Source organism: Rutilus rutilus, assembly GCF_951802725.1.
Source record: "Rutilus rutilus genome assembly, chromosome: 21".
In the NCBI taxonomy this organism is placed as follows: Eukaryota; Metazoa; Chordata; class Actinopteri; order Cypriniformes; family Leuciscidae; genus Rutilus; species Rutilus rutilus.
In genome coordinates, this window is record NC_140226.1 from 6,539,070 (window position 1) to 6,563,878 (window position 24,809).

Sequence of the window (24,809 nt, forward strand, 5' to 3'; positions counted from 1 at the left end):
GGATCCATCTGTTGTATCCTTCATTGCACAGGAAACTTATTTGTATTAAAGATTATGATCAAATTGATCATTTTAAAATATTTTCTTCAGTAATAACTAATTTTGAGATCATACTGCACTGCAATCCAGCTCAGTACAAGTAGGAAATGGAAGCTTCCAAATAAAGTGCCTGTCGGAACAACTTGGTTTCTGGGTTGTCATTTATTTTGAAGCACCATTTTTTAATATTAAAATATCGCTTAGGTCTACATATTTAGAAAAATGCTATTTTGACAGTTGGAATAATAACAATAACCATCGTCTTTGTCGTTTTTACCTTTTATTTCGTGTAAAAGTTTCAGAGACAAAACGTGTAATTGGTAGTTATCTTTTATCTCGTGTTAAATGTTGATGCATCTGAGGGAAAACGTTGTATTTGTACATTTTCTATCGGGCTAACCTGGCTGTTTTAAGTAAAATGAGTCTTTTTCACCTTTTCTCCCCGGTGTCAGCTGTGTTTCTTACCGAGGTAACGTTAAATGTGTCTCCCCTCCGCCTCAGCCTCAGAGAAATTCGCGCCCTTCAGTCAACTCGCTCGCGCGGTCTCCTGGGTAACCATTGTAAACAACAGCCTACAGCACTGAGGTGAACAGCGAACAAAATCAGCCATGGCTGTCTGCAACACCGAGTATTTCGATCAGATCGGAAATATTCAAAAGATCATACACGAACGGTAAGAACGCTGTGTACTTTTTCCTTTTGCTTATTCACAATAAATGCTGTACTGTCTCGATTAAATGTTTGGAAATTGAAGTGGGCCTTGAATGAAGCAGCGCGGTAGATTTCAGCACTCGCGGACTGTAGCGTTAGCTGTCTGGCTCGGTGAGCAGGAGAGTGATAATAACCAACGGGACAGCGGTGAACGACTCTTTGTAGCTTTTGAAATAACATGATTTTTTAATAATCACCCGTGTATAGCAGTGAGCTCAAGTAGTATGTCGGATGTCTTATCTATCTTTTGGATATCGCCTTTTTCATAATTACTAGGATGACAGATTCAGTAAGTTAGTCTATATCACTATTTGTTCTTTTTCTCTTTATTTTTTTTTTTGTGAGGGATGTAAAGTTATACTAAATGTAAAGACGTAAAGAACTATTACTGTAACGTTACTATTATAAAGTTCGTCAATTTGCTAACGCTCCCTGGATTCATCTAACGTTACTCAAGCTATTTATTTCATCGATGTAGTGTTTTCTTCTTCTTCTTTTTGATCTAATTTAGTAGTTGTGGAGCTGAATGGAAGAATTGTTTAACACTAAGTTACTTTTTTGTTTAGGGAGAGAAGAAGACATGAACTGGAAGAAAAACTGTTTGCCTACTTGAGATCAGAGGAAAGACTGTAAGTATAACAGTAGACCCTTATATTATGCAATTAATAGTAAATATCAAGAAACCTGTATATTTGAATGTTTTTAAATATTTATTTTCTGCTTACCAAGACTGCATTTATTTAATTAAAAAACAGTAATATTGTGAAATATTATTACAATTTAAAATAACTGTTTTCTGTTTGAATATATATGTCATTTATTCTATCATTACTCCAGTCTTCAGTGTCACATGATCCTTCAGTCCAATATGCTGATTTGCTGCTCAAGAAATATTTATTATTATTATGATCAATGTTGAAAACAGTTGTGTACAATTACAACAACAGCATTTATCTGAAATAAAAAGCTTTTGTAACATCATACACTACCATTTGTAAAAATTATTATTATTATTATTATTTTTATTTTTTTTGGAAGGAAGTGAAAGAAATTAATACCTTTATTCAGCAAGGATGCATTAAATTGATAAAAAAATGACAGTAAAGTCATTTATAACGTTACAAAAGATTCTATTTCAAATAAATGCTGTTCTTTTGAACTTTCTATTCATCAAAGAATCCTGAAAAAAATGTACATAACTTTTTTTCAGCATTGATGATAATCAGAAATATTTCTTGAGCAGCAAAATCAGCATATTAGAATGATTTCTGGAGGATCATGTGACACTGAAGACTGGAGTAACGATGCTGAAAATTCAGCTTTGATCACAGGAATACATTACATTTTAAAATATATTCAGTAAAAAAAAGTTATTTTAAAGTGTAATAATATTTCACAACATTAGCCTACTGTTTGTTTTGTATTTTTAATTAAATAAATGCAGCCTTGGTGAGCGTAAGAGACTTCTTTTAACATTAAGAAACATACCAATAGCAAACTTTTGAACGGCAGTATATATATATATGCATGGATTCTCTTCAAGTAGAAAATGTATTGATATTTTTTGCTCCAAACAGTACTGTTTCACCGTGTATGTATCTATCTACCAACATTGACTTTCAGATGACATTTTTAGGGATTATTTTACAACCTGAAAGAGGTCAGAAAGAAATGTTTTACTACAGTATTACATTTATTGAGCGTTCACTTTTTTTTTAATCCTCTTGTTTATTTTTATTTTATTTTATCGAGTCTATATTGTTGTGACATAGGTCTTTTGTTGCTTTTATTGTTTCACCCATATAACAGGCTTTCTCCGAAAAATGGTTATTTCAGGATAAATAAGTAGACCAATACACTCACTCATTGATGATTTGGGGTCATCCGTTTCTGTTTAAGTACTTGAGGCCAGTTTGTTTTTATGATGGCTCAATTAAATGCATTTATAAAAATAAAGAATTTTGATATGGGGCCATGATGGTCAAGGATGTGTGAGAGGTTAGTAGATCAGCATTTATCATTCATTTTAACATTTCATCCATCATTATCCATTTTCGCCCTTTGCTAGTCACAAAACTCCATCTTAGCTGTGGAGAATCCATTAGTACTACTGTAAAGTGGCTCTTGACAAATATGTAATTTTTTAGTTTGTCCAGTAATATGCACAGTGAGGAGCAATTAGTAATACTAATAAGCTAGCATTAACCTATTTATAGTAATGGTTGACCTATTTGTTACAGGTTTCTATATTTATTTTCATTAATGCAAAGTCAGTGCAGCCTTTTTCTATACAGAGAGTAGCAAAGCTGTCCGTTTCACGTCTGTCTCCTGCTCACAGGACGAAGCTGAAGTGTGCCAAGATGCGCTGCTATTACAAGGAGCTGCACGAGAGAGAGCAGCAAGCGAAGACACGCAACCTTGAGCTTCTGGGGAATGTGGAAAACTTGGCATCGAAATTGAAAGAATTCTCCATTGATTGTAGCAGGCTGCTTCAAAAGAGGGTAACAACCTTGGACTGCCGAATCTGTCCCAGCATTCATCATATGTGCTTCTTAAAATAGTACTGACTCTGTGTCAATTGTTATGCTTATTTCACAGTTTTTATCTTTGAATATTTACTTTTGTTATGGTTTAGACAGAATACATCGCTTTATCATTCCAAGCTGTGTTTTGGTTGTTTTTTTAAGTTTCTGTTATTCTCATGTCAAAGCACATGTTTGCGTTGTTCTGATCATAGAGGTGAAATGAAATGTGCAGTGACCCAAATGATAGCTGCTCGGTACCAAACACGTTAGTGTAGTCTGAATGTTTGCATTTCCCAAAACTAAGGCATTATTTTGAGGCACTGATCAGCCCCCCACCCACCCACCGACATATATTCTGAGCATCAATTAGACCATTGCCATAATCCTGTAATTGTCTGTCTAATTGTCTTCCAGTGTTTAAACTTTCACACTTATTGTTGTTTGGGAACAATCATAAACACTCCAGCACTCATTTATCACTGCACGCAAATGAGAAAAAGAAAACAACAGCTCCGTCAGATTGTCACTTAAAACTAAACAGTGCTCCACAGCTTAATATCAAATTAGACAAATTGTTTAATTACACTAGCACAAATTAATCGCCCTGTATTCAGATAGTGAAGTGCCACTGAATTTCCCTTTTTGTGAAAGAAACCCGTGTTCCTCCTTTTTGTGCGTGTTGTGTTTTGTTGCTGCAGTGGTAGCCTAAAATTGCAATTGTAAGAGATACCTGCTAATCTAGCTGCCAGTCAAAGAATATCACTTTAATTTCTATTACACTAAACTGAACTTGATTGCTTAATTGCTCAAATTCATACCATCACCTCATATCGTAAAGCTCTCATTTCGCTTTTCTTCCCTGATGATTTTTCATTCCCACTCTGATGTTAACAATGCTAATATTTGTCTGCTTGTAACTGCACGGACCACTTTAGGTGTTATCGTGTGTAAATGGTAACGCTGGTCTCTTCTGGGAGTGCAGATATTGTCTTACGAGAATGAAGTGGGAGGTTGGAGGTAATCCCAGCGCCCTCATCTCTGCCACTGGTTAACTCGCCAAACTGATTAAGAGCCTTGGCAGGCACTATTAAGGGCACTCACAAAGGAACACACACGCTGATTGGTGCTACATTTAGGGGCAGAAACATAATCTTCCTCTTCCATTGCTTTGTTTGTAATGTTTAATGAAATAAGAGGTTATATTGGAATTTGTGTGTGATGTGTCTCGTAACTGTGGTCACTTTGACTGCCATGTTATTAAGCCAGTGCCGTGTTACAACTAGTGTTTATAAGCAAATATCTTTTGTCGTTTAGATCGTTGAAACGATCTATGTTAGTAATGATTTGACTTGAATTCATTTCAGTTGGAGTACAAGAATCATATTACCAGACTGAAGAAAGACAAGAAGAAAACGGGGAGCAGGGGGGAATCAGAAGCGGACGAGGTAAGAGAAAATTATCATGTCATCTATGGAAATTACAGTTCAGTGGGGAATTTACAAAGCTATCTCTGTGCCTTTGATAAAACTGCAGTGCTGTGATGGGATCCAATGGAAGTGTGTCTTTTTTTTTTTTTTTTTCAAAAGAAGAGAGTTGAGAGTTGTAGAGAAAAATACCACAACCATTATTCAGCTCAGCCTCCCTCTTCAGGAGACACTTTTGACAGTTTATATGGGGTATCAGTGTTCAAAGGCCACAATTAATTTATAATCAAAAGCAAATTGGAAAGTGCTTGAAGTAATTACTGTTTTTCTCAAATGACTGCTTTGGTTTAACAAAGGAGTATCACAGTCTTAAAACAAAATGATATTGCACATTTTTAAAAGGCCGTTTAAAATTAGAAGAAAAAAAACACAAATGGAAAAGAGTATTTTTAAAGACTCTTACAGCTAATGCAATCCAACTGATCATGTGTCATATTTTTCTTTGTGACAGTCTGCGGTATTGCACATCACACGTACGACAGCTGAAACAATATGCGTCCAAACTCTTTCTGTCAGTCCCTCGAATAAAAGTCGCTGTTATGCAGATTGCTCAGCGGTGGTCGTGAGGCTGTTCATTTTCCCTCTCGTATCTGTAGTGCCGCAGGTGTCTAATCCTGGCTGCTTTTGCCCGAACCGACAATGTAGTTCAAGCCCGTGGCTGTAGCTTTCCCTCTCTTCAAGCGACTCGAGCTCTCTCGGATGAAATGTGGAAGACAGCTCATAATGACTTAGAGCATTCTGTCTAGAGCAGTCACTTGTGACTATGCCGTGCCCCCCCTCCCCTCCCTCCCCAAATCCCACCCCCCCTTCCAGCCTGCCGATATTGTAATGAGCAGAGATGGGGGGAATCACTCCATTATGCATAGACGCCACCACTGGCTGCGTGCATGTCCCCGAGGCTGCAGCATTCATTAAGGGGAGCTTACCAGCCTGAAAGCTGGGAAGCCATGATAACGGGATATGATTTTCATATTTAATATATTCCTTGGAAGAGCAGGCGCGTGCCGCAGATTGATAGAAGAATCAATTGCTACTTTAGCGAAACACTTTCTACTTTGCCCTGCAGCTAGCGATGGAATCACTCAGCCAAGAAATTAACTTTTCCTCTCACTCCATTTCTTTTTTCCTTTTTTTTTTTTACTTCCACACTGGATCTGCCAGACAGACCGCGTGGTTTACAGTGGATGTTATTAAGCAGCTAACGGGTTGGTATTTAAGACCCTTATCAGAAAAGAAACAGAAGCCATGTGTTTTTTTTTTTTTTTTATTATTATTATGTGTGCTGATTTTTTTTTTTCTGTACCCATCCACCACTCTTCCTCCATAGTGCGGTATTTCTGTCATGAAACAGAGTTTAGGAGCATAGGATTGTTAATAAGATTAAAAGTTAAGACACTGATCTCAGTGCACTCAGCTGAACAGACAGTTGGAAGAAAATCTAACCTTGACCAAAAGAAATCTTAGTCGGTCTGTATAAAGCTACAAAAATGATACTTTGAAATGTTTTAGATTAAAGTTTATTTGAAAAGAAGCCACCGTAACCTGATTTGTCAGGGTTGAGTTTTGGGGCCAAGGACTAGTGGAAGTAAAGCAATGAGAGAATGATATAGCAGACATTTAGCTCCCACTTACTTGCAATGAGGTATCCTTGACCGGCCAATTAATTTTAGCACTTTGTAAATGCCTTGACTTAATCAATGTACTTGACATGCCTTTTTTGGTTTTCTGCAGTTTTACTTCCTTTCATTTTCATGAATTTAATAAAGTAGTATATCACATTTTTACAGATGTATTTGAGAAATATTAAACTTTTTACATTGGTTAAATATTCCCAAACTCTTCCCATGAGTATTCAAACGGACATGCGTCAAAGGGTTTGTTAGTTTACCCAAAAATGAAAATTCTCTCACTTTTGTGTTTTTCCAAACCTGTATGACTTTCTTTTTTCTGTCGTACTCAAAAGGAGATGCCAGGGTATTCACAATATACAACAGAAGTGCATTGGGACTGACTCTAAGGATCTCAAAAATGACAACAACAAAAAACAACAAAAAAGTACTTCACATGACTAGTGTGCAGCATTCCAAGTATATCTTAACTGGTTGCAACATACCAGTTTGAATGTGCAGAATGAAGGTCTGTTTATAACACAAACCTATCATATGGTTTTAGAAGACCCGAAATAGTACATAAATCTTTTGTAATTTTGAGATGTTTGATATATATATATATATATATATATATATATATATATATATATATATATATATATATATATATATATATATATATATCATTTATTTATATATATCATAATTTATATATATATATATATATATATATATATTTATATTTATATTTATTTATTTCAATTAAAGTTTTAATAAATAAAAAAAAGTGTTCTTTTGTCATTTTTATTAGTTTTTATTTTATTTTTAATATGTCTAGTGTTTAAGTTTTATTTTTATTTCTTTAGTTTAAAGACAGATATTTTCTCCTGAGTGAAAATGATAGAAACCAGACAGTTAATTATGGTTTTATAATAAGAACATGACAAGCACTTGAACTCAAACAGGTGAACATTTCGCAAATTCATATTACTAGTGCAAAATACCCGTGAAAAATCTGTTTTTGTGTGTGTTTTTTAGTAATTGTTGGTTTGGTATGTTTGAGTGCTCATTGTTACAATTACACAGCAAAAGTTCAGTGACAATTTTATTTGTGCATGGTAGAAAGCACAAAGTGAACTCTGAGAAAACGCTATGCTTGAGCAAACAGGCTACTACAAATGATGCCCGTGAAAGAGACTGTGAATGCATTGAATAGGATATGTTTAGTTGGTGAATAGCACAGGCTACTATTACACAGTAGCGATAACGTTAAGCGCACCTGAATGAAATATAATATTCAGAAGTAAACAGCATAGCTGACTTACAGATTCACTTAACATCCACAAATGAATAAGCGCGTCGATTCAGGGAGCAGTGCAAAGTGCCCGTGCAAAATCAGTTTTTGTGAGCTGATTGCCGTCAAAAAAGTTCAGAAGATATTTCTTAGCGATGGCTGATTCCAACAGTTTCAATATGATAAAAAATTACTTTTATATTGATTCAATGGATTAATTGCATTTTGAAAAAAAAAAAAGTGTCATGAATTTATTGCATTTTTTGGGGAAAATAATTGCATTTTTGGGGAAAAAAAGATTTGAATTTGTTATGTTATTATAACCTAAAGATGCTATGTGAAAGTTTGAAACAGAAAATAGTGGTTTTCATCTTGCCACTTTCTTGGTAAAGAAAACACATTTTTACTCAAATTAATCAAAATGGATTTATCACGTTCTGGAACCAAACTATAATATTCAGAAGTAAACAGTGTAGCTGACTGAGTGTTTATGTCAGAATGTTTATTTTTAAACCACAACCTTCTTGGGGCTTCTTTGACCGATACAACCCTCTAATGTCAGAATGTTTATTTTTAAACCACAACCTTATAAAAATGATATATTTAACGATATCTTTTGCATTTCTCATCCAAACAACATCAAACTTGGCACTGCACTTACTCATGCCCGTGGCAAGACACCTGTCGAATTTGAAATCCATCGGACTAACGGTTCGAGAGATATGCGGTTAACAGACACACACACACACACACACAGACAGACAGACGTTTCTGTAATTTATAGATAGATGTTTTGTCCCTTAGAAATGAACTTTTGACAGTAGCTTGAGTTGGGATGCAGATGTAAATTTATGTTCATTAACAAAAACAGATATTTTTCTGTTCGTTTTTATAGGGTAAAATTTGGTCTTCCATAGTATTTGTATCATGTGTTATAACCACAGGTAAAACCATGCATTGCACCTCACTACCATGGTTAAAACTAAATTGCTTCTATGGTATTTGTTATGAAAAACAGTAGCCTAAAGAGATTTAGTAGGGTACAACGGGGCTTAAGGCACACCTTAAGAAAAATGTGTTTTTCACTACTCCCATAGTGTATGGCATATACACTAAAAATATTTAGCCTATTGAACATTGATGGAGCAACAGGTTTTGTGTCAAAATAATTCATAAAAGTGGTTTGTTTTGTATAAATGTATGATGTGACAAGGTGGGCCTTTTACCCCACACACGGTGTAAAACCAGACAAAGGCACAAAGTATTGATACAAATAATCTAATCTAATCTACAGTAATATCTAAGTTAATACTTGTTCAAAACAATCAATTCAGCAAAGTTTGTACAATTTTCTGTTTATTTTCTTAAATAAATTTTTCCCCCCAATAAATATACTGTTATTAAAATATTGTTCATTTAAAAAATACAAAAAAAAATATTTTAAAAAGAAAATATTCTGAAAGCATTGAATGAGATCCCATAATAATTTGATGTAGCTTTACAGTTTTAACGATAAATGAGATATTTTATTATATGATATGATTAATATCATATTTTTAAATATGATGGTTTCATTATATTGTGTCGTGATTATCTCTAAGGTGGACTCCCAACTAAATATATGATATTTACCATCTGAATCTAATCATGTCACGCAATCATGTCAAGGATCTGCCAAATTTCCACATGCATCTTTAAATGTGTTTTTTTAAGTGCTGTGGTGAATTTTTGTGCCATCTAGTAGTTTAAAGGATAATAAAGAAAAATGCGCCTTTTACCCCGGTGCACCTTTATGTTTCTCATACGTAACAGAAAAGGCAGCAGATCAGTTATTGCCACCAGTGCGACTGTCTGCAACACCAGCATTATTTGCATAGTGCATAAACATTATACTGAACACTGATCGACCTTTTGTTATAATTTTATAGAAGAAAATTATGTCAGGATAATTATCGTTATCGTTCTTGCGCCTAGTCCTAATTGCCATCAACTCCTGTCTGCCACCACTTATATCTACCATATCTATTGTTTCACTTGAACAGCACCTGAGCAGGTTCCAGCTCCCCAGCACTCGCGGATCATCACAGAGTGCTGTCATCTTCACGGGTCACCAGACCTCTAGCCGCTCATCAAGACATGATCAACGTTCAGCATATCAGACAGAGCTGATGCCTAATCATCGTTCACTCTCTCCTCTACAGAGTGGCCTTTGTATGCACTCCCATGTTTCAAAAGCCAGTGGCACTGCCATTTTATCTGATAACATTCTAAACTCAGGTGATTTCCTTGAGGACAAATGTTTGAGTGACGTGCATGAAAAGCAGATGGAGTCTGATTGGGACTTCTCTCAGAGGGCAGGAGAGCAGCAAAGATGGGAAGAACGAATCTCACCTCACGTGACCCTGAAGGAAGCTGAAGTGTCCTCTCTATCTGTGACCGTAAAGAAGCCCGCGGACATTGTGTCATTAAAGCGGTGTCCGACCCGCAGTCCTTCCCCAGATACCACCGATCCAAGAGATTCCTCACAGTACATGAACTCTGGAGATGGAGATGAGGATGAGGAAGTGTCTGCAGAGGATGAAAGTGACTCTGTGCCAAGACTTCATGATCATCCAGGTTTGAAATTCCTGCTCAGTTACTTTTAATTCCACATTGTTAGTAAACAGATGTATTGACATGACTTGCCAAGTTTCATCAATGTTTGTCACTTTTTAAATTGATTAGCCCAATTTAAGAATTATCCTTTCTCATCGTGGTCTTATACACATTTCAGATAACACTAACAGCAGACGTCCCAGCATTCTCAATCCAGCTGGTGAAATTAAACCAGACCTCTCGATGCAGACGGACAGTGATGTTTCAGTTTCACCGAGTCAAAGTGGGCATGACACCTGGAGAGGAGATGATGTAATTCAAGAGGAAAGTGTAATACCTATTCAAACCAACAGTGGCACACATGAGCAGATCAACACACGGCAGTATGGAAGGCCTGACCCTCTCGAATCCCCCAGCAGGTACAGTTGCTTGGATTGCTCGACGGTTTTCTCACTTCTGAAAGCAGATAGAAACTATAGACCTAAAGACCGGCCCTACTGGTGTGCTTACTGCACAGTAACAGATTTCTCATTATCGATGCAATTACAGTCTCGTGTTCACTTATCTAAGTAGTATCATATAGATGCACCTGACTATTAATCTAGTTTAGAAGATATGAAGTCGCAATGAAACGGAAGCAAAATTGTAAAAGATTAAAGTGCCGTTTAAGTTATTGGTTTCCCTTTAAATTATTATTGTTTGTTTTGCGCGATTGATAGTATTTGCATAAACCTAAAGAATTTAGTTTTAAGTATATTTTGTTATTTTTTAGAGGTGTAACGGTTCACAAAATTCACGGTTTGGTTCACAGTGAATGTTGCTGATTTGTGGACGTAAAGCCTATAACTAGTTTATTCATGGCACGATGTTTCTCCTGGTTTCCACGCCAGTGCTGTTTGATCTAATAGAGATCTACAGTTAATAACGGAGAAATTTGAATGCTTCTCACTAGATCTCGCAGCGATGTTATTACTTCTGTGGCGAATATAAATGCTTTCTTTACTGGATCGCTTAGCGCTGTGTAGTAACAGTGTCGCTTGATCAAAATCGTCTCACGCTGCTCTGATAAACGCACAAAAGTAGCGCAGTTTCATTACGTTTGACATTTGATGTTGGGCAACGTTGTGTGGTCACGACTGCTAACAAAATTTTGGTCACACCGGCAGTAAAAATGGTCCAACGAATCGTTTGGTTTGTAATGCGATACCGAACCGAAAGCCTCGTACCGAACGGTTCAATCAATACGAATACATGTATCGTTACACTCCTATTATTTTTTACTTGATAACAAGACATAAATAAACAAAGACAATCTTTTTTTGTAGCATGTTGTAGTAAGCATGTTGAAATCACTCAGCTAATGCAGTCGTTAGTAGAGTTTCTACTCAAACCACAACAACAGGGAGGTTTTTTTCTCTGTGTGTGGTTTTCTGGGATGGGGGATGCGTGTACATGTGCACATCATGGGTGTACAGATATAATGAACTGGGGTTCTGCAGCCAACAACCTCACTCAACGGGGCTCAATTGTGGCTTTAGGACACCTTGTGTGGACGGCTCAGACCCTGAATCCAACATTATTGCCCTAATCCCAGATAATGCTGTAAGGGAGCAATTTTCTCCTCGGGAGATTTGACCCCAAGTCCCAGGAGACTCAACTATTTCTTGACTTCATAGAATGTTCTGAAGAATGAAAGTGTGGGCATCATGATGGCTTCGCTCAGACAGATAGTTAGTAGGTTTGCATGATGTGCATGGACTTATTCTGTTTATAGTATATATGCAATACTAGTTATAATATATACACAACATAAATATGTACACATCTCAAATGGACATAGAACTTTTGAAAGTAAACTGTTATGTAATCTTATGATAAATCTAAAAATACAGGTTTCATATTAAATCTATAATTGAATGCCCATATAAAAGCTGGGCCATTTGCATTTGCATTATAAAATGTACTTGATAAATTTAGGCTACATGCATGTCTGAATACTAGAGATCGATTTTTATTTTATTTTTACGATTGATACCAATACAGATTATGTTTACACGCCTGTTTGATAATATGCCGAACAGATTTTTAATCATTTTTGTTTCTAATTTTTCCACAATATTGAATATGTTTGGGGGACTTATAGGGGACTATATCTAACTGTATAGCTTTTTGTGTACCTCAAAATGAATAAGTAACTAAGAGTGTGTTCACACTTGGCATGTTTGGTTTGATGAAAACAAACTCTGGTGCGATTGCTCTGTTAGTGCTGTTCGTTTGAATGCAGTAAGTGAATGCTGCCATCTGAACCCTGGTGCACACCAATCAAGCGGACCGAAACCGCTGAAAAGATAGGTCTCGCTCCGCTTCCAAATGAACTCTGGTGTTATCTGGTAAGGCAACACAGATCAAAGACAGCTAAACGAACCAAAAACGGTACATGATGTCACAAAATGTGACCCTAACAAGGTCAGAATGCTCAAGCATACACGTTTTTTTTTCTCATCATTGTCACGATGTTGTCCATCACAGTTCGGTACAGGCATCAGAACCGCATCTCCTCGCAGTAGATCTTCGTTTGTGTGTGTGACGGAGGGATTCCTGCCGCTGTTTTGACTCCTTTACACATTTTATAAGCTCTTCATAAGTTCTCAGCTGGTCAAAACTGCATCATATGTGGCTACGCAAATACAACGAGTGCATTTAGCCCCGAACACAGCATTGTTTTGGATGTTCGGTAACTTCAGTTGCAAAATATATGTAAAAAGCTGACTAATCAGGTTGTGAACGTATCCCTATGACTTTAGGTTTGGTATCTTTAGGTTCGGTGTTAAAAATGCCAATGTGAACTCCAAGCAGACCAGGACTAAATTTTTTTTTTTTTTTTTTTGGTCCAGACCAAACGAACCAAGCGAATCGAACTACATGTGTGAACACAGCCTAACTACTGTTTCCAGTAAATGGCAATGCTTATCGGTAGCCTCGATATTTAAAAACCGATTAAGTAGAAAAGTGTGAGTACTGGTTAAAACATATTGGTCAAATGGATTAGCTGTCTATTTCTACTTATTTATTTTTTCTCCAGTGCCACTCAATGTAGAGTATAAGCAGAGTATAAATAAGATTTGTAAGATGCGTTACAATGTGTTGTCCCTTCAACCCTATTGTAAAACATGCTCCTGTGGTTATAGACATCACATTAGAAAAAGAAACCATGGAATGACATGCAGCATTTAAAACAATGTGTCATGACGAACTTCATAACCCTCCAGGACAGTGTAATTTAAGGTTTATAATAATTACTCCAGCTATAGGCTATCCTTTTTGCTTTTTATTACTTATTTTATTATTTCTGCATTGAATAAATAGATTAATGAAGCCTGCTTAATTAATATTGCCAAGTTTACACATGGAGTGGATTATCCACTTTAATGAGTTGGTTGAATACATATTTAGCACAAAGGTATGCATGCAAATTCTGCGTTTTTGGCAGAATACTTTGTTTGCTTCATGCATAAAGGCCCTGTGATCAAATGAGATGACTATCAAAACAAACAACCCCTTCACTTTAGATGCTAATGTGCATGCAAAGCCCCAGTGGTTCCCTATGGAGGTGATTGTAAAGTGTTTCCTAGTAATTTAAGACCTTTCAATAGATTAAAATGACATTTTATTGACACAACCCACCACTTGGGCTACTACGTTTCCTGCCGTCTGTTAAATGAATATGGTTTGTAGTGACCTCTCCGGCATATTATTCGTCTTTGTGAATGTTTGCTGTTAAACATGAATGTGAGAGGTTTTTTTGGCCTTGTGAAAAGGCCTGGCTAAGAACAAAGCTCTTGTAACGTAATTGTGCGTGTAAGCAAGAGAAGGAGAAACCATTAGTATCAATCGTAGCATTTAGTAAATACTGTGTCACACATTTTGTGATGCGAAAGTGGAGTCAAGGCTATCGTGCGCTCAGGTCTAGAGAGGAGAGTGTATCATTGTATTCTTTCGAGCGTTCCCTTCATGAGGCTGTCCTCTCAGCCTCTCATATGATGGTACGAGTTTGTGTTTTCAAAGATCTTGATGTGCTTCAGTTGATCTTTCGACTAACCCATTGTACTTCTACCTTTGTAAAAGGAGAGACCAGCACTAAAACACCCTGTAATGGATCCGTTGTCAAGCCCTTTCAATGATGCCATGATGCTGCTGTATCTTCACCGATTGATTTGTTAATATATTTGTGTCTCAGTTTGTGTCATTTTCATGTTTTATCTACTTTTCAGAAAGAGTCACATCAGTTCCCTTGTTACATTCTGTCTCTAGGGTGGACTAGAATATATGCTAGTGGAACCATTATTGCTGTTATGGAGAAAACAAATAGCTGAAATATAGAGGACATGCTCCTCATAAATGGTCTCAAGAGCAAACACCTATAGATGTTGCCAACAATGTTCTGTAATTAGCTGCTGTTTGGGTGTGTTAGGTGTTTTGAAGAGCCCTGGCGAATACACTGTGGGAAGATGATGACGGAGCAGAGGGATGTATGGGGGGTGGACTTTGCCCAGATGGATTGTGCTCCACAGAATGTCATGGATATAATTCACACAGGCAGCTTAATCAGGGTGTTTCCAGGAAACAACCTGCCAAAGAGAGGCAGCGATTGTTTGGTGGCCCCTGACCCCAGGGCCCATTATAGATTGTCATAAATTCTTTTTGGCCATTTTATATGGTGGGGGTTTTAGGATTTGGGTTTAGGTTTTGCAGAAGCTATTCTATAAGGGCCACCCAGTGCTTAATACGTCAGTGTGAGAGATATGGATTCGCTAGAACAAAATGAGCCACAAACAATATTTCACATTTCTGGAGCCATCCAATGCCAAATAATTTATTATTATTATTATTATTATTCTTTGAAAGTGTAAATATAAATGTATTTATATATTTTAAAAAAATGTACTTGATACAATATGTTTTTAATATACTTAAATTCAATAAAAAATCTGAATTGACTCTATTTTCATTTTCAGTACACATTCCTGGACAATTACTGGGGATCAGTGCATGATATTCAGAAAAAAATGAAAGGGAAGAAAATGTCTTTTTCTAACCTTGTAATGTAATTAAATGCTCCACTTCTGAAATGGTTTTCTGTGGGCTATTGGATAATGATAAAAATAGGCATTGCCTTATGCTACTATTATAGATAATGCAGCCTTTATAAAATCACATTAATGCTAATTGATGTGAAAGTAATAACAGCAAATAATGGTAGATATGAAAAAGGAAAGGATAAGTCTAGGTGCTGTCGAGGGTGAACTCAAGCCTCAGCCTCCTCATCTCGGTGCAAAATTTCCCTTAAAAGTGGGTTTTGGAGGTTTTCTGGAGGAAAGTAGTTCTCCACGATCCACTGCAAACTTACTTTCAGGTCTGAAAGGTCATTCCTTGGAATGGAATGTTCACTGTGATAATGTCAATTCCCAGTGGATAATGCCACCCTATTTTTTTCAAATTTCACATCCTTATTTTACTCAGAAATATGTTACATTACACAAGTAAAACTGGCTGAAAATGTAGTCTCAGTAACATTAATGCAAGAGGAAAAACACCATAAGTTAATAAGGCTGTATACAATAACAGTATAAACCAATAATTGACCTTCTTGTTCTTGTTATTGAACATTTCTCCAGGCTCTCCATGGAAGGATTTTGTCTTCTTCTGGACAGCATTGAGCGCCGTCTCGGAGAGAAAGACGCGAACCTCTACAAAAGCGCAGTCAATGAGCAGAAACTCAGTGATATCATCAGGTCAGAGAAGGAAGATGTTTTGTCCCCTGCTTGAGTCTGCTACCTCTCATGGTGGTGTAGTGTTCACAGATTCAGTGGAAATTGCATTATCCTGCTTTTAAGGGCCTCTCACTATAAATTAAGTGCCATTACTTTGGCAACAACAACACTCCAGCAATAAATCTTGGTTTCTAAGGGGCTTTGGATCACAGTGACAATTTTGCAATGGCGTTTTATTGCTCTCCGTGTTTATTTGTGTAGATTGAAGGCATGGAGAATATTTGTACTAATCTAAAAGTACTCTTACTAATACTGCATTATTAGTGAGGTTTTCAAAGCTGAAGCTGAAATGTGTGTGCCTGCACTCCACATATTGTCATTTTTAGCCTGTTTCTTCATGCCTTCCCCAGTATATGTGGTCAGTGTGGGCGTCTGGATGGTGTGGATCTGCATGCGTGTGGTGCTGTGGTTCTGCAGCAGCTGCCCCTGCTGTCCTGCAGTCTGTCTCATGGATGCCTGTTACCCAGTGATCTAGTCAACACACACTGGTCATCAGCTACAAAGCCAGAACAGATCAGGTATAGTGCTTTGCTGTTCTCTGGAGTCATAGCATCTATTCAGGTTGTTTCACTGTTATGTATATACAGTATACTGTATAGCAAGAGATTGTTTGAATAATATCGTCGGCTAATTTTGGCAGCTTTAATTAAATAAAAAAATGCATTAAAAAGTATGATTGCAGTCCAAGAGTCTTATTTTCCCTTTTTATTTATTTTGAATGATTTTAATTGAGTGTAGTTTTAATGTTTTGCTGTTTGCTGTATTTGAATGTGGTTATTTGTATGCAGATTTGTTCAGTGGCTTTTTAAATAACAGTTGATACTAATAGATATGTTTTTCTTATTTTCATACTGTCATAATTAGATAAGATCATGGAAATTATGTGCCTGTGTTAAATTAGTTTGTCCTGGTTTGGGCTTGTAGGTGGTGTCTGTCAGCTGAAAGCGTTCCGCTGTGGGATTGCTGTTTCAGGCACTTCCTTCAGCTTCGACAACAGAAAATCCTCAGTACTGACCACATCATCCAGCTCTTCACTCCACTCCTGGTGACAAGCAATGCCATCTACACTGACAAGGTCTCTCTCTCACTTGCTTTCTGCTTCACAGCAATCTCCCAAACTCAGCACAGATGTTTTTAATACTACAGGAATTATTTTCACAGGCCTTTTATATAAAATGTTCTACAGCCACGAATCAGTTTGTGGTGATTAAAATGTGTCATTTTTGAGTTCCCCTTCGTCATGACGTGAGTCAGAAGTGATTCTGACGAATGAGGATCGCTTGCGAGAGCCTATCTACTTCGAGTGAAACTAAACGAGCCAATACACATTGACATGCGATATTTACACCAGCTGCCGTGCATCGCGGCGCGAGCAAATAACGAGCAGCAGGGGCGTTCGCATCCTTGTCTTTCGCTTTGGAGCCAGACGGTGTATGCTGTTCTTATCTCCTGCAAGATCTACTGAGTGTCTTCGAGTCTCTGCCAAGAAGAAACTCTGGTTCGTGGTGTTGGTGTGACGGCGCTGACAGCGAGGGTCGCGATCTCTCTGCATCTTCTCTCTCAGCATAAACAGCTGTTTTAACAGCTTTGTCGGTTCGGTGGGCGTGACGATTGAGAGCGAGTGCTCACACTGGGTTGCATTCCTGGTGTGTAGCCGCGGCTATCTCCCTGTGCGTTTCAGCACCTCAGAGCACTTCTAAAAGAGCTAACAGGAACTGTCTGTGTTTTTTTTCAAGATATCATTCAGATCATGTGTTTCTGGATGCGGCCAATGTTTGACTCCGGCTGACGGGCATGATCGCTGTATCACGTGCTTGGGCTATAGGCACGCTGAAATGGCACTCATTGGATGACTCATGTTCTCATTGCAGGAACATGACCATCGCGGCATTACGGTCGAGACTCTGTTACCTCGAAAGAGGTGGAGCCTCTTCACTTATTCCCCGATCTAGCGCTGCTTCTGCTTAGCAGAATTAAGCCTATTTCGGTTAATAGCCTTGGTGACCTAAGGATCACAGTGAGAGGTAACCCGCCGAGCCAGTCTCCTCGGGCCCCTCACTCCTCTGTAATGGCACCCATGGAGCCCACAAGAGAGCGCGCTGGGCCGTCCACGGCGGTCCCAGTCGTTTCTTTTGGAGTTCCACCGGATGATCAAATGGTCGCTGCATTGGAGAGTGAGCTAATGTCCTCTGGGGATGAAGACTCGGCTGCGCTGCCTCCTTCGGGTGTGCCAGCGTTGTGCGAGTCAGACCCAGAGCTCACGAGCTCCGGGCCGCCGCAAGTGTCGGGCTCGAGTGGAACCCTCCACCGTGTCCCGAACCTTCGCAGCTGGACGATTGGTATCTCGGGGCGCCCCGTGCTGGTTCTCAGCGTCCCACCCCAGTGCCCTTCTTTCCGGAAGTGCATGAAGAGGTTACCAGCGCATGGACGGCACCTTTTTCTGCCCAAAACCGTTCTGGTGCCTTTTCCTCCCTCACTACGCTCAGATAGATCTGTTTGCCTCTCCGGACTCGACCCATTGCCAGTTGTTTTATTCCCTGACCGAGGGGACCCTCGGAACGGATGCACTGGCGCACAGCTGGCCCTGGGGCCTACGCAAGTATGCGTTTCCCTCAGTGAGCCTTCTCGCACAGACTTTGTGCAAAGTCAGGGAGGACGAGGAGCAGGTCTTGTTAGTTGCGCCGTATTGGCCCAACCGGACCTGGTTCCCAGAACTCATGCTCCTTGCGACAGCACCTGCTTGGCCCATTCCCCTGAGGAAGGACCTGCAAGCATTTTCGGTCAACGAATTGTGCCTAGAATTTGGGCCGGCCAACTCTGAGTTATCCTGAGACCCCAGCTTGGATATGTGCCCAAGGTTCCTACCACTCCCTTCAGGGATCAGGTAGTAAACCTGCAAGCTCTGCCTTCGGAGGAGGCAGACCCAGCTCTAGCTTTTCTCTGTCCCGTCCGCTCTTTGCGGTTATACGTGGATGGAACGCAAAGCTTCAGGACCTAATATCAGCTCTTCGTCTGTTACAGAGGCCAGCAGAAGGGAAAGGCTGTCTCCAAGCAGAGGATGGCCCACTGGATAGTGGATGCCATCGCCTTGGCTTACGAAGCCCAAGGTGTGCCTTGCCCATTCGGGTTGCGAGCACACTCAACTAGAAGTGTCGCTTCCTCCTGGGCGCTGGCTCAAGGCGCCTCGCTGACAGATATATGTAGAGCTGCGAGCTGGGTGACACCTAACACATTCGCTAGATTCTATAGCCTCCGTGTAGAGCCGGTATCTTCCTGTATACTCACCCCCAGTGGCCAGTAGTGCGAGGGACCCGTTCTTAGTGTCAGCTTGCAACGCCACTCCCGCCCCCAAGGCATTTAAAGGGAATGGGAGATGAGACTCTGATTGGTTTAACGCACGTAAATCCCAAAACACACCCATTACTCATTAAGAGAATAAGGACAACCCTTTTAGACCATGCGCCTGGCGCGCCGACCATTTTTCCCATCGTTAAACTAGCAATGGATTCGGACACGCCCTAAGTGAACTTGCGTTTAGACCATGCGCTTAGATAATTAAAATAGGGCCCAAACAGTTTAGAAAGAAAACACACAAGTATATTGGATTTGGATCTGTGCAGTCTGTCATAAAGTAACAGCATCCAATTTATCTGATGTCATTATTAATGTTAATCAAACAACAAAAATAGTGAAAATCTCTCATTGCTCTTGACTGAATCACTTTTGTAACTTTAATAAGAATAAATGTATATTTAATTTATTTTTATACATTTGATTACTTTATGTAGAATTTTGATCATATCGCCCACCATTAGGTTCAAGACTGTGTGCTTAATGGCTTTAGTGAGGGAAAGAACTACAATCTCAAGAAGCATTACAATATGACATCGAATTTAAAATGGAGAAATATAAAACTACTTCTTTACAATTACAGTACCTTACAGTTCCTTGCATATAATACATTTAACTATTTTGAGAGCATCATTTGCAGTGCTACATGGGAGTGGGTGGAGCTAAAGAGATATTTCTGATTTGTGTAATTTTCTGTACAGCATCATGGGTATTGTAGTTTTTGATCCTGCAGCCGAATTAATGAAACATTCATAAGATAAATGATGCAGTCACTAGTTAGAACTACTGAGGCAGCACGCACAGATACAGGACGCATGCACTCTAGAAAGAGCACAAGAAAAATGTGCAAATGAATGGGAAAGATCACTGTATTTTTCAGACAGGTTCTTTTAAAAGAACTATTTTAACTTGACTTGGTACATTAAAATCACTGCGCTGAGTGATTAACCACCTTCAAGCCAGTCGTGACGAACGTAGTCTGAGCGCTTATTATGATAACTACGGTAATCTGCAGGCAGTGCAAAAAGACGGGCTTTGAGGCGTGAATCCGGCCCCAGGAATTCCACTGTTAAACGTGATTATTTTCAAAATAAGCTGAAATAATGCTGGCTGACGGCTTCAGCAGAAGCAAATACCATGGATTTACAGCTTCGTAGTAGCTCACAGTAGGGCTGTCTTTATAAGTTATCATTCAAAATCAATTTCCCCATGGAGAAAATGAATGGAGTTTTTACTTCCACAACCTGACTGTTGCACTCTATTGCCATTTCATTATATGATGTATGGACCTGTCATCATGAAGTGCCAACATACTGATACTGATAACAGGGCTGTGATTACAAGGATTACACTAATGCTAGTACAACCAGTGTTAGACATGAATGTTTTCACGCATCACAAACAAACCTTAAAAAACTTGATTGATTGATTGAGATTTAAATATTATATATTTTGTATTATTATTTAATATTTCCTATTTATTCCTATTTTTTTAATGATTCCTATCCATTTATAGTTGGATACCATTCTTCTAGAAAAAAAGAAAAAAAACCTTTAATAAATTAAACTGGAAATGTACTTAAGCAGTGCCAAAACTGCTCTTAAAGGTTCAGTGATTCATGTTATTTTCCATAAAACCACTTTTTAATGTTTGGTGGTGTACATGGAGACATTATTATCCTGGAATATGGAATAATTACGAGGAAAGGATGAAGAATATGATGCACCTGGTCCAGTAAAATGACCTTATCCTGTAAATGTAGATGGGCTTTGAAAGCAATCTTTCTTAGTGGCATTGCATAAATTCCATCTTTATAAAGTGCTCTACTTTTTTTGTTAAAATGTGATCAAGGGGGTGGTGATACTCTCATGTTGTTATTAGACTGTGTTATGTGGCATTTGGCCTGTAAGGTGTAAATCTTTTGCAAGGGTATGATAATATTTGATATCTGACCCCTATTCCTTGTCATTGTTTGTGATACAGTTTTGTTGTTTGTTTGTTTACCCATGTAGTGACTTTTTGGCTTGGCTTTGATATGTTTTCATGCGTATTTCTGTTATTTGTTATTTTGTCTAACCTGTATCTTTTAGCCTGATGCAGAGAAACTGAATTTCTATCTTTGGAACTGACCTGAGGATGACCACTGACAATCTAATTGCAGTTTGAAGTGTTTGAGTTTTAATATTTAGCTGATCTACCCAGATCAGTAATATTAGCATTTTTAAATATTGCTGAATGTCAGTTTTGAGTTGAGAGTAGTGGAATCCACTACCGTGGATTCCACTCCGGTGGAATCTGCAGATTTTTTTTTGTACTGATTTTTGCTGGGAATTGTTTTGAATTCTGAAGATTTGTGAAATGTGCTCAATAGTACTGCCAAAATGTATAATAAACAAACACTGGGAGCTGATTCCTACATGTGAATTTTCTGCAAATTAAAATAAAATCACACATCGTCATGTTGAATTTGAACAGGGTAAACACAGTCATAAGAATCTGAGTGGCATGGTCTTATGGTTATGGAAATCCTGAAAATATCAGGGAATTTTAAAACTGTGATTTCCATGACTGCAAAAGTCATGGATTGCTATTTTTTTAAATGGTCACTTGTCATTTTTTTTAAGTTAGGTTTTGCTGTAAAATATTTAATTGGCTAGAAATTACTAATCGTCAATGTAATGTCTATAAAACGTTTTTAAATAAGATATCATGAATGACTGGAAAATAATGGAAAATTGAAAAGGTGTGAGAACCCTGAAATTAAGATAAGTCGTCTCTTTGTGTCATCCAGGCAGGAGAGCTGTTGAAGAGGCTTCTGACCCACGAATCTGAGACCCATCAGCCATCAGAAAGTGAACTCTCATCTTCTTGCAGCCTGCATTCTCTTCTGCATGACGGTGTGGGAATAAAGCCCGCCGGGCCTTCCGGAAAAAATCTTCCAACCGTTGGAACACAAGGTAATACGCTTGTTTGACATTTCAGCTGGCATTTGCAAATTCTGCTTATCTCAAATATCTGTTTTTTCGGATTCAAATGAATAGCCTGTAATCCATGTATTATTGAGCATACACACAATACACACAGATGTTAAGAGCCCTGCTCGGCCAGACCGAGAGGGATGCCCTAAAATCAGGCAAACCGCATTAATGGCTCGTTTTCAGTGGCAAAGCAGAGAAACATCAGCTCGGTGGCTCCGTTCTGATGAAGGACCTCGAGTACTCGCAGGATGCCAGAGCTCTGACCCTCATGAGAATACACTTTTGCCCAAATCTCATTTCTGACAAAGCCAGCCAGCCTTCATTCTCTCTTTAAACCTGTCTCAATCAGTCCTGCTGTTCAGATTCGAAAAGCTCAGCCCCCCCTTACCAGATCTTTCTTTTCTTTTCTCCTCTGTCTCACTCTTCCACCATCTCTCTGAGCTGCGCTTTCCTTCTCTTTTCTTTGTTTCAGGAATTCAAAGTGCTGAAGAGGACAGTGCCGACCAAAGCCCAGTGGAAAGTATTCCTATTAGAGGTAAAAAGGCAGATCGAAGAAGCGCCCGTTCGGGAGTTCTTCTGTGTCTGTTTTGTCTTTCTCCTCACGCAGTAGATAATGGGGGTCCCTTTTTTTCCCAACTGGATGGCTACTGAAAAGATGATCAAGGTGAATCAGAGGTCAAAGTCCCACCTGAAGAGTGGAACAGTTCCTCTAATTATCGGCAGAGAAAACAAACCCGTCTCTTTTCTTCTGCCCTAGGTATGGGTGAAACTGAGATTCTCAGAGCGCATAATGCGGAGGTTTAATTGTCCGACGGCCGGGTTGGGGGTGCCGCACAAGATCTGTCATTGGTTCTCATTATCTGCTAAACAATGCCAGCCAGAGGCGGACTTGAAAAGACTGGATGTCAAGGCATCCTTTGAAAAGCCTCGGGTAGCAAGTCCCAGCGCCAGCTCAGAAATGTAAAACTATCCATTATTCCACTTGGCTATCTGATTTCAAACTGTGCCTTTCATGCGCAGGGCTAGCCCAAGAGCGCCACGGAGAGAGAAGTCCAGCTTCTCACTGCAACTAATCAAAGGCATTATGGTAGTCGAAAACCGCCTCTGCTGTCCCTGGCTGCTTATGAGCTGTTTACAGGCGGCTAATGAAGACTGCATTGAGTTCTGTTGCCTTTCGTATTGCATCATTTTGCAATCATCCGTGGAAACGTCGTCCGAACATTGGCCTTCCGCCGTCCTTGTCGGTAAAGCGGCGTTACGCATAATAGTGTTTTATGTAAATGGCGAACAAAAAGGAAATCTTTAGATGGTGTTTTTTTTTTTTTTTTTTTTTTTTTTACATGGCACTGAAGCCTATATTTTGCAGTCATTACACCGGAAGAAAAGAGCAACAAACAACATGTTTGTTGCAGCCATACTACAAATATCTGGATAACGAGATGCCGGAATGTATTTTGTCTTTTGGGATTCTTTGGGGGCATAACCACTTTGCAATTTGTTTGTCTGTTTGCTTTCAACATTTAAAACTGACATATTTTTTTTGTTTTACAGAGCACGTTTCTTTCTCTTCGCTCGTTTTCAAAAAGTATTTTAAGCTTGAATGCTCGCTGGTTAAAGATCTCAATTTTGAAAGTTTATTCAACATGAAAGAGTGTTTTAAATGGAATCCTACAAGATGGTGCGGCAACACAAAAGCCGACGGGTTCTTTTTTTTTTTAGACGGCAGCCTGTATGTGTGCGTCTGGATTAGATCAATAGTTTAGTGCTCACTCACTCTGTTTTTCACCTCCTCTCTTTGCTCATCAAGGCCTTAAAGAGCTGATGTTGGTTCATCAAACATCAGGGCTCTGGAAAAAGTTGAAAGTTGAGGTCTTTAGCAAATATTTGACTAGCTGCTCTCGCTTTTAGTTTTTTGTTTTTTTCTGTCTCTTTTTTCTATAGAGACCAAAGCATATCAGCTGCTTAAACAGTCTGTGGCACAAGAGAGGCACTGGAGTGACTCGGAGGAGGATTCGGAGCCGTCAGGTAACGGGGAACAATAGCAAAGAAATATTCTAAAATTTGACAAAGCATGTATGAGCAAATCTTATTCCGAAGAGGCTTTGTTTATTAGCATGGAAACATTTAAATGTTTTATATAAAATAGAATTTATTTGGTTGAACCTTATTCAAAATCACTATTCTTGAATTTAATGTAACTATTACAATTATTTCTATTGACTGGAGAGTAAGCAAGTTGTGTGTTCAGATTGTGTTTGTAAATAATTATTTTTAGATGGCCCAATCTCAGGAAACTGTGCCATTTGTGCCCAAAGTTTCAAGTTCATTGTTCCCCCCACCTCAGGCCCAAAGTAGCAGGGTCATTAATTCCATAGACATTTGGGGACAAC

The 24,809-nt window shown here is 38.6% G+C and overlaps 1 protein-coding gene across 3 annotated transcripts in view; it reads left to right on the forward strand.

The window, feature by feature from the left end:
- The first annotated feature begins 533 nt into the window (after positions 1-533).
- Positions 534-24,809, forward strand: part of kiz (kizuna centrosomal protein) — a 37,386-nt gene continuing 13,110 nt past the window's right edge. The window contains exons 1-12 of one of the 3 annotated variants that reach the window (XM_084393344.1): positions 579-712; positions 1,317-1,379; positions 3,089-3,251; positions 4,640-4,720; positions 9,706-10,279; positions 10,437-10,677; positions 15,934-16,050; positions 16,440-16,607; positions 17,014-17,164; positions 22,233-22,398; positions 22,892-22,954; positions 24,361-24,444. In XM_084393344.1, coding sequence (XP_084249470.1) covers positions 648-712; positions 1,317-1,379; positions 3,089-3,251; positions 4,640-4,720; positions 9,706-10,279; positions 10,437-10,677; positions 15,934-16,050; positions 16,440-16,607; positions 17,014-17,164; positions 22,233-22,398; positions 22,892-22,954; positions 24,361-24,444 — 1,936 coding nt within the window. In that variant the 5' untranslated portion in view covers positions 579-647. Of the gene's footprint in view, positions 713-1,316; positions 1,380-3,088; positions 3,252-4,639; positions 4,721-9,705; positions 10,280-10,436; positions 10,678-15,933; positions 16,051-16,439; positions 16,608-17,013; positions 17,165-22,232; positions 22,399-22,891; positions 23,084-23,176; positions 23,380-24,360; positions 24,445-24,809 lie in introns of those variants that run through there. The other 2 variants (XM_084393346.1, XM_084393345.1) reach the window with 2 other exon arrangements.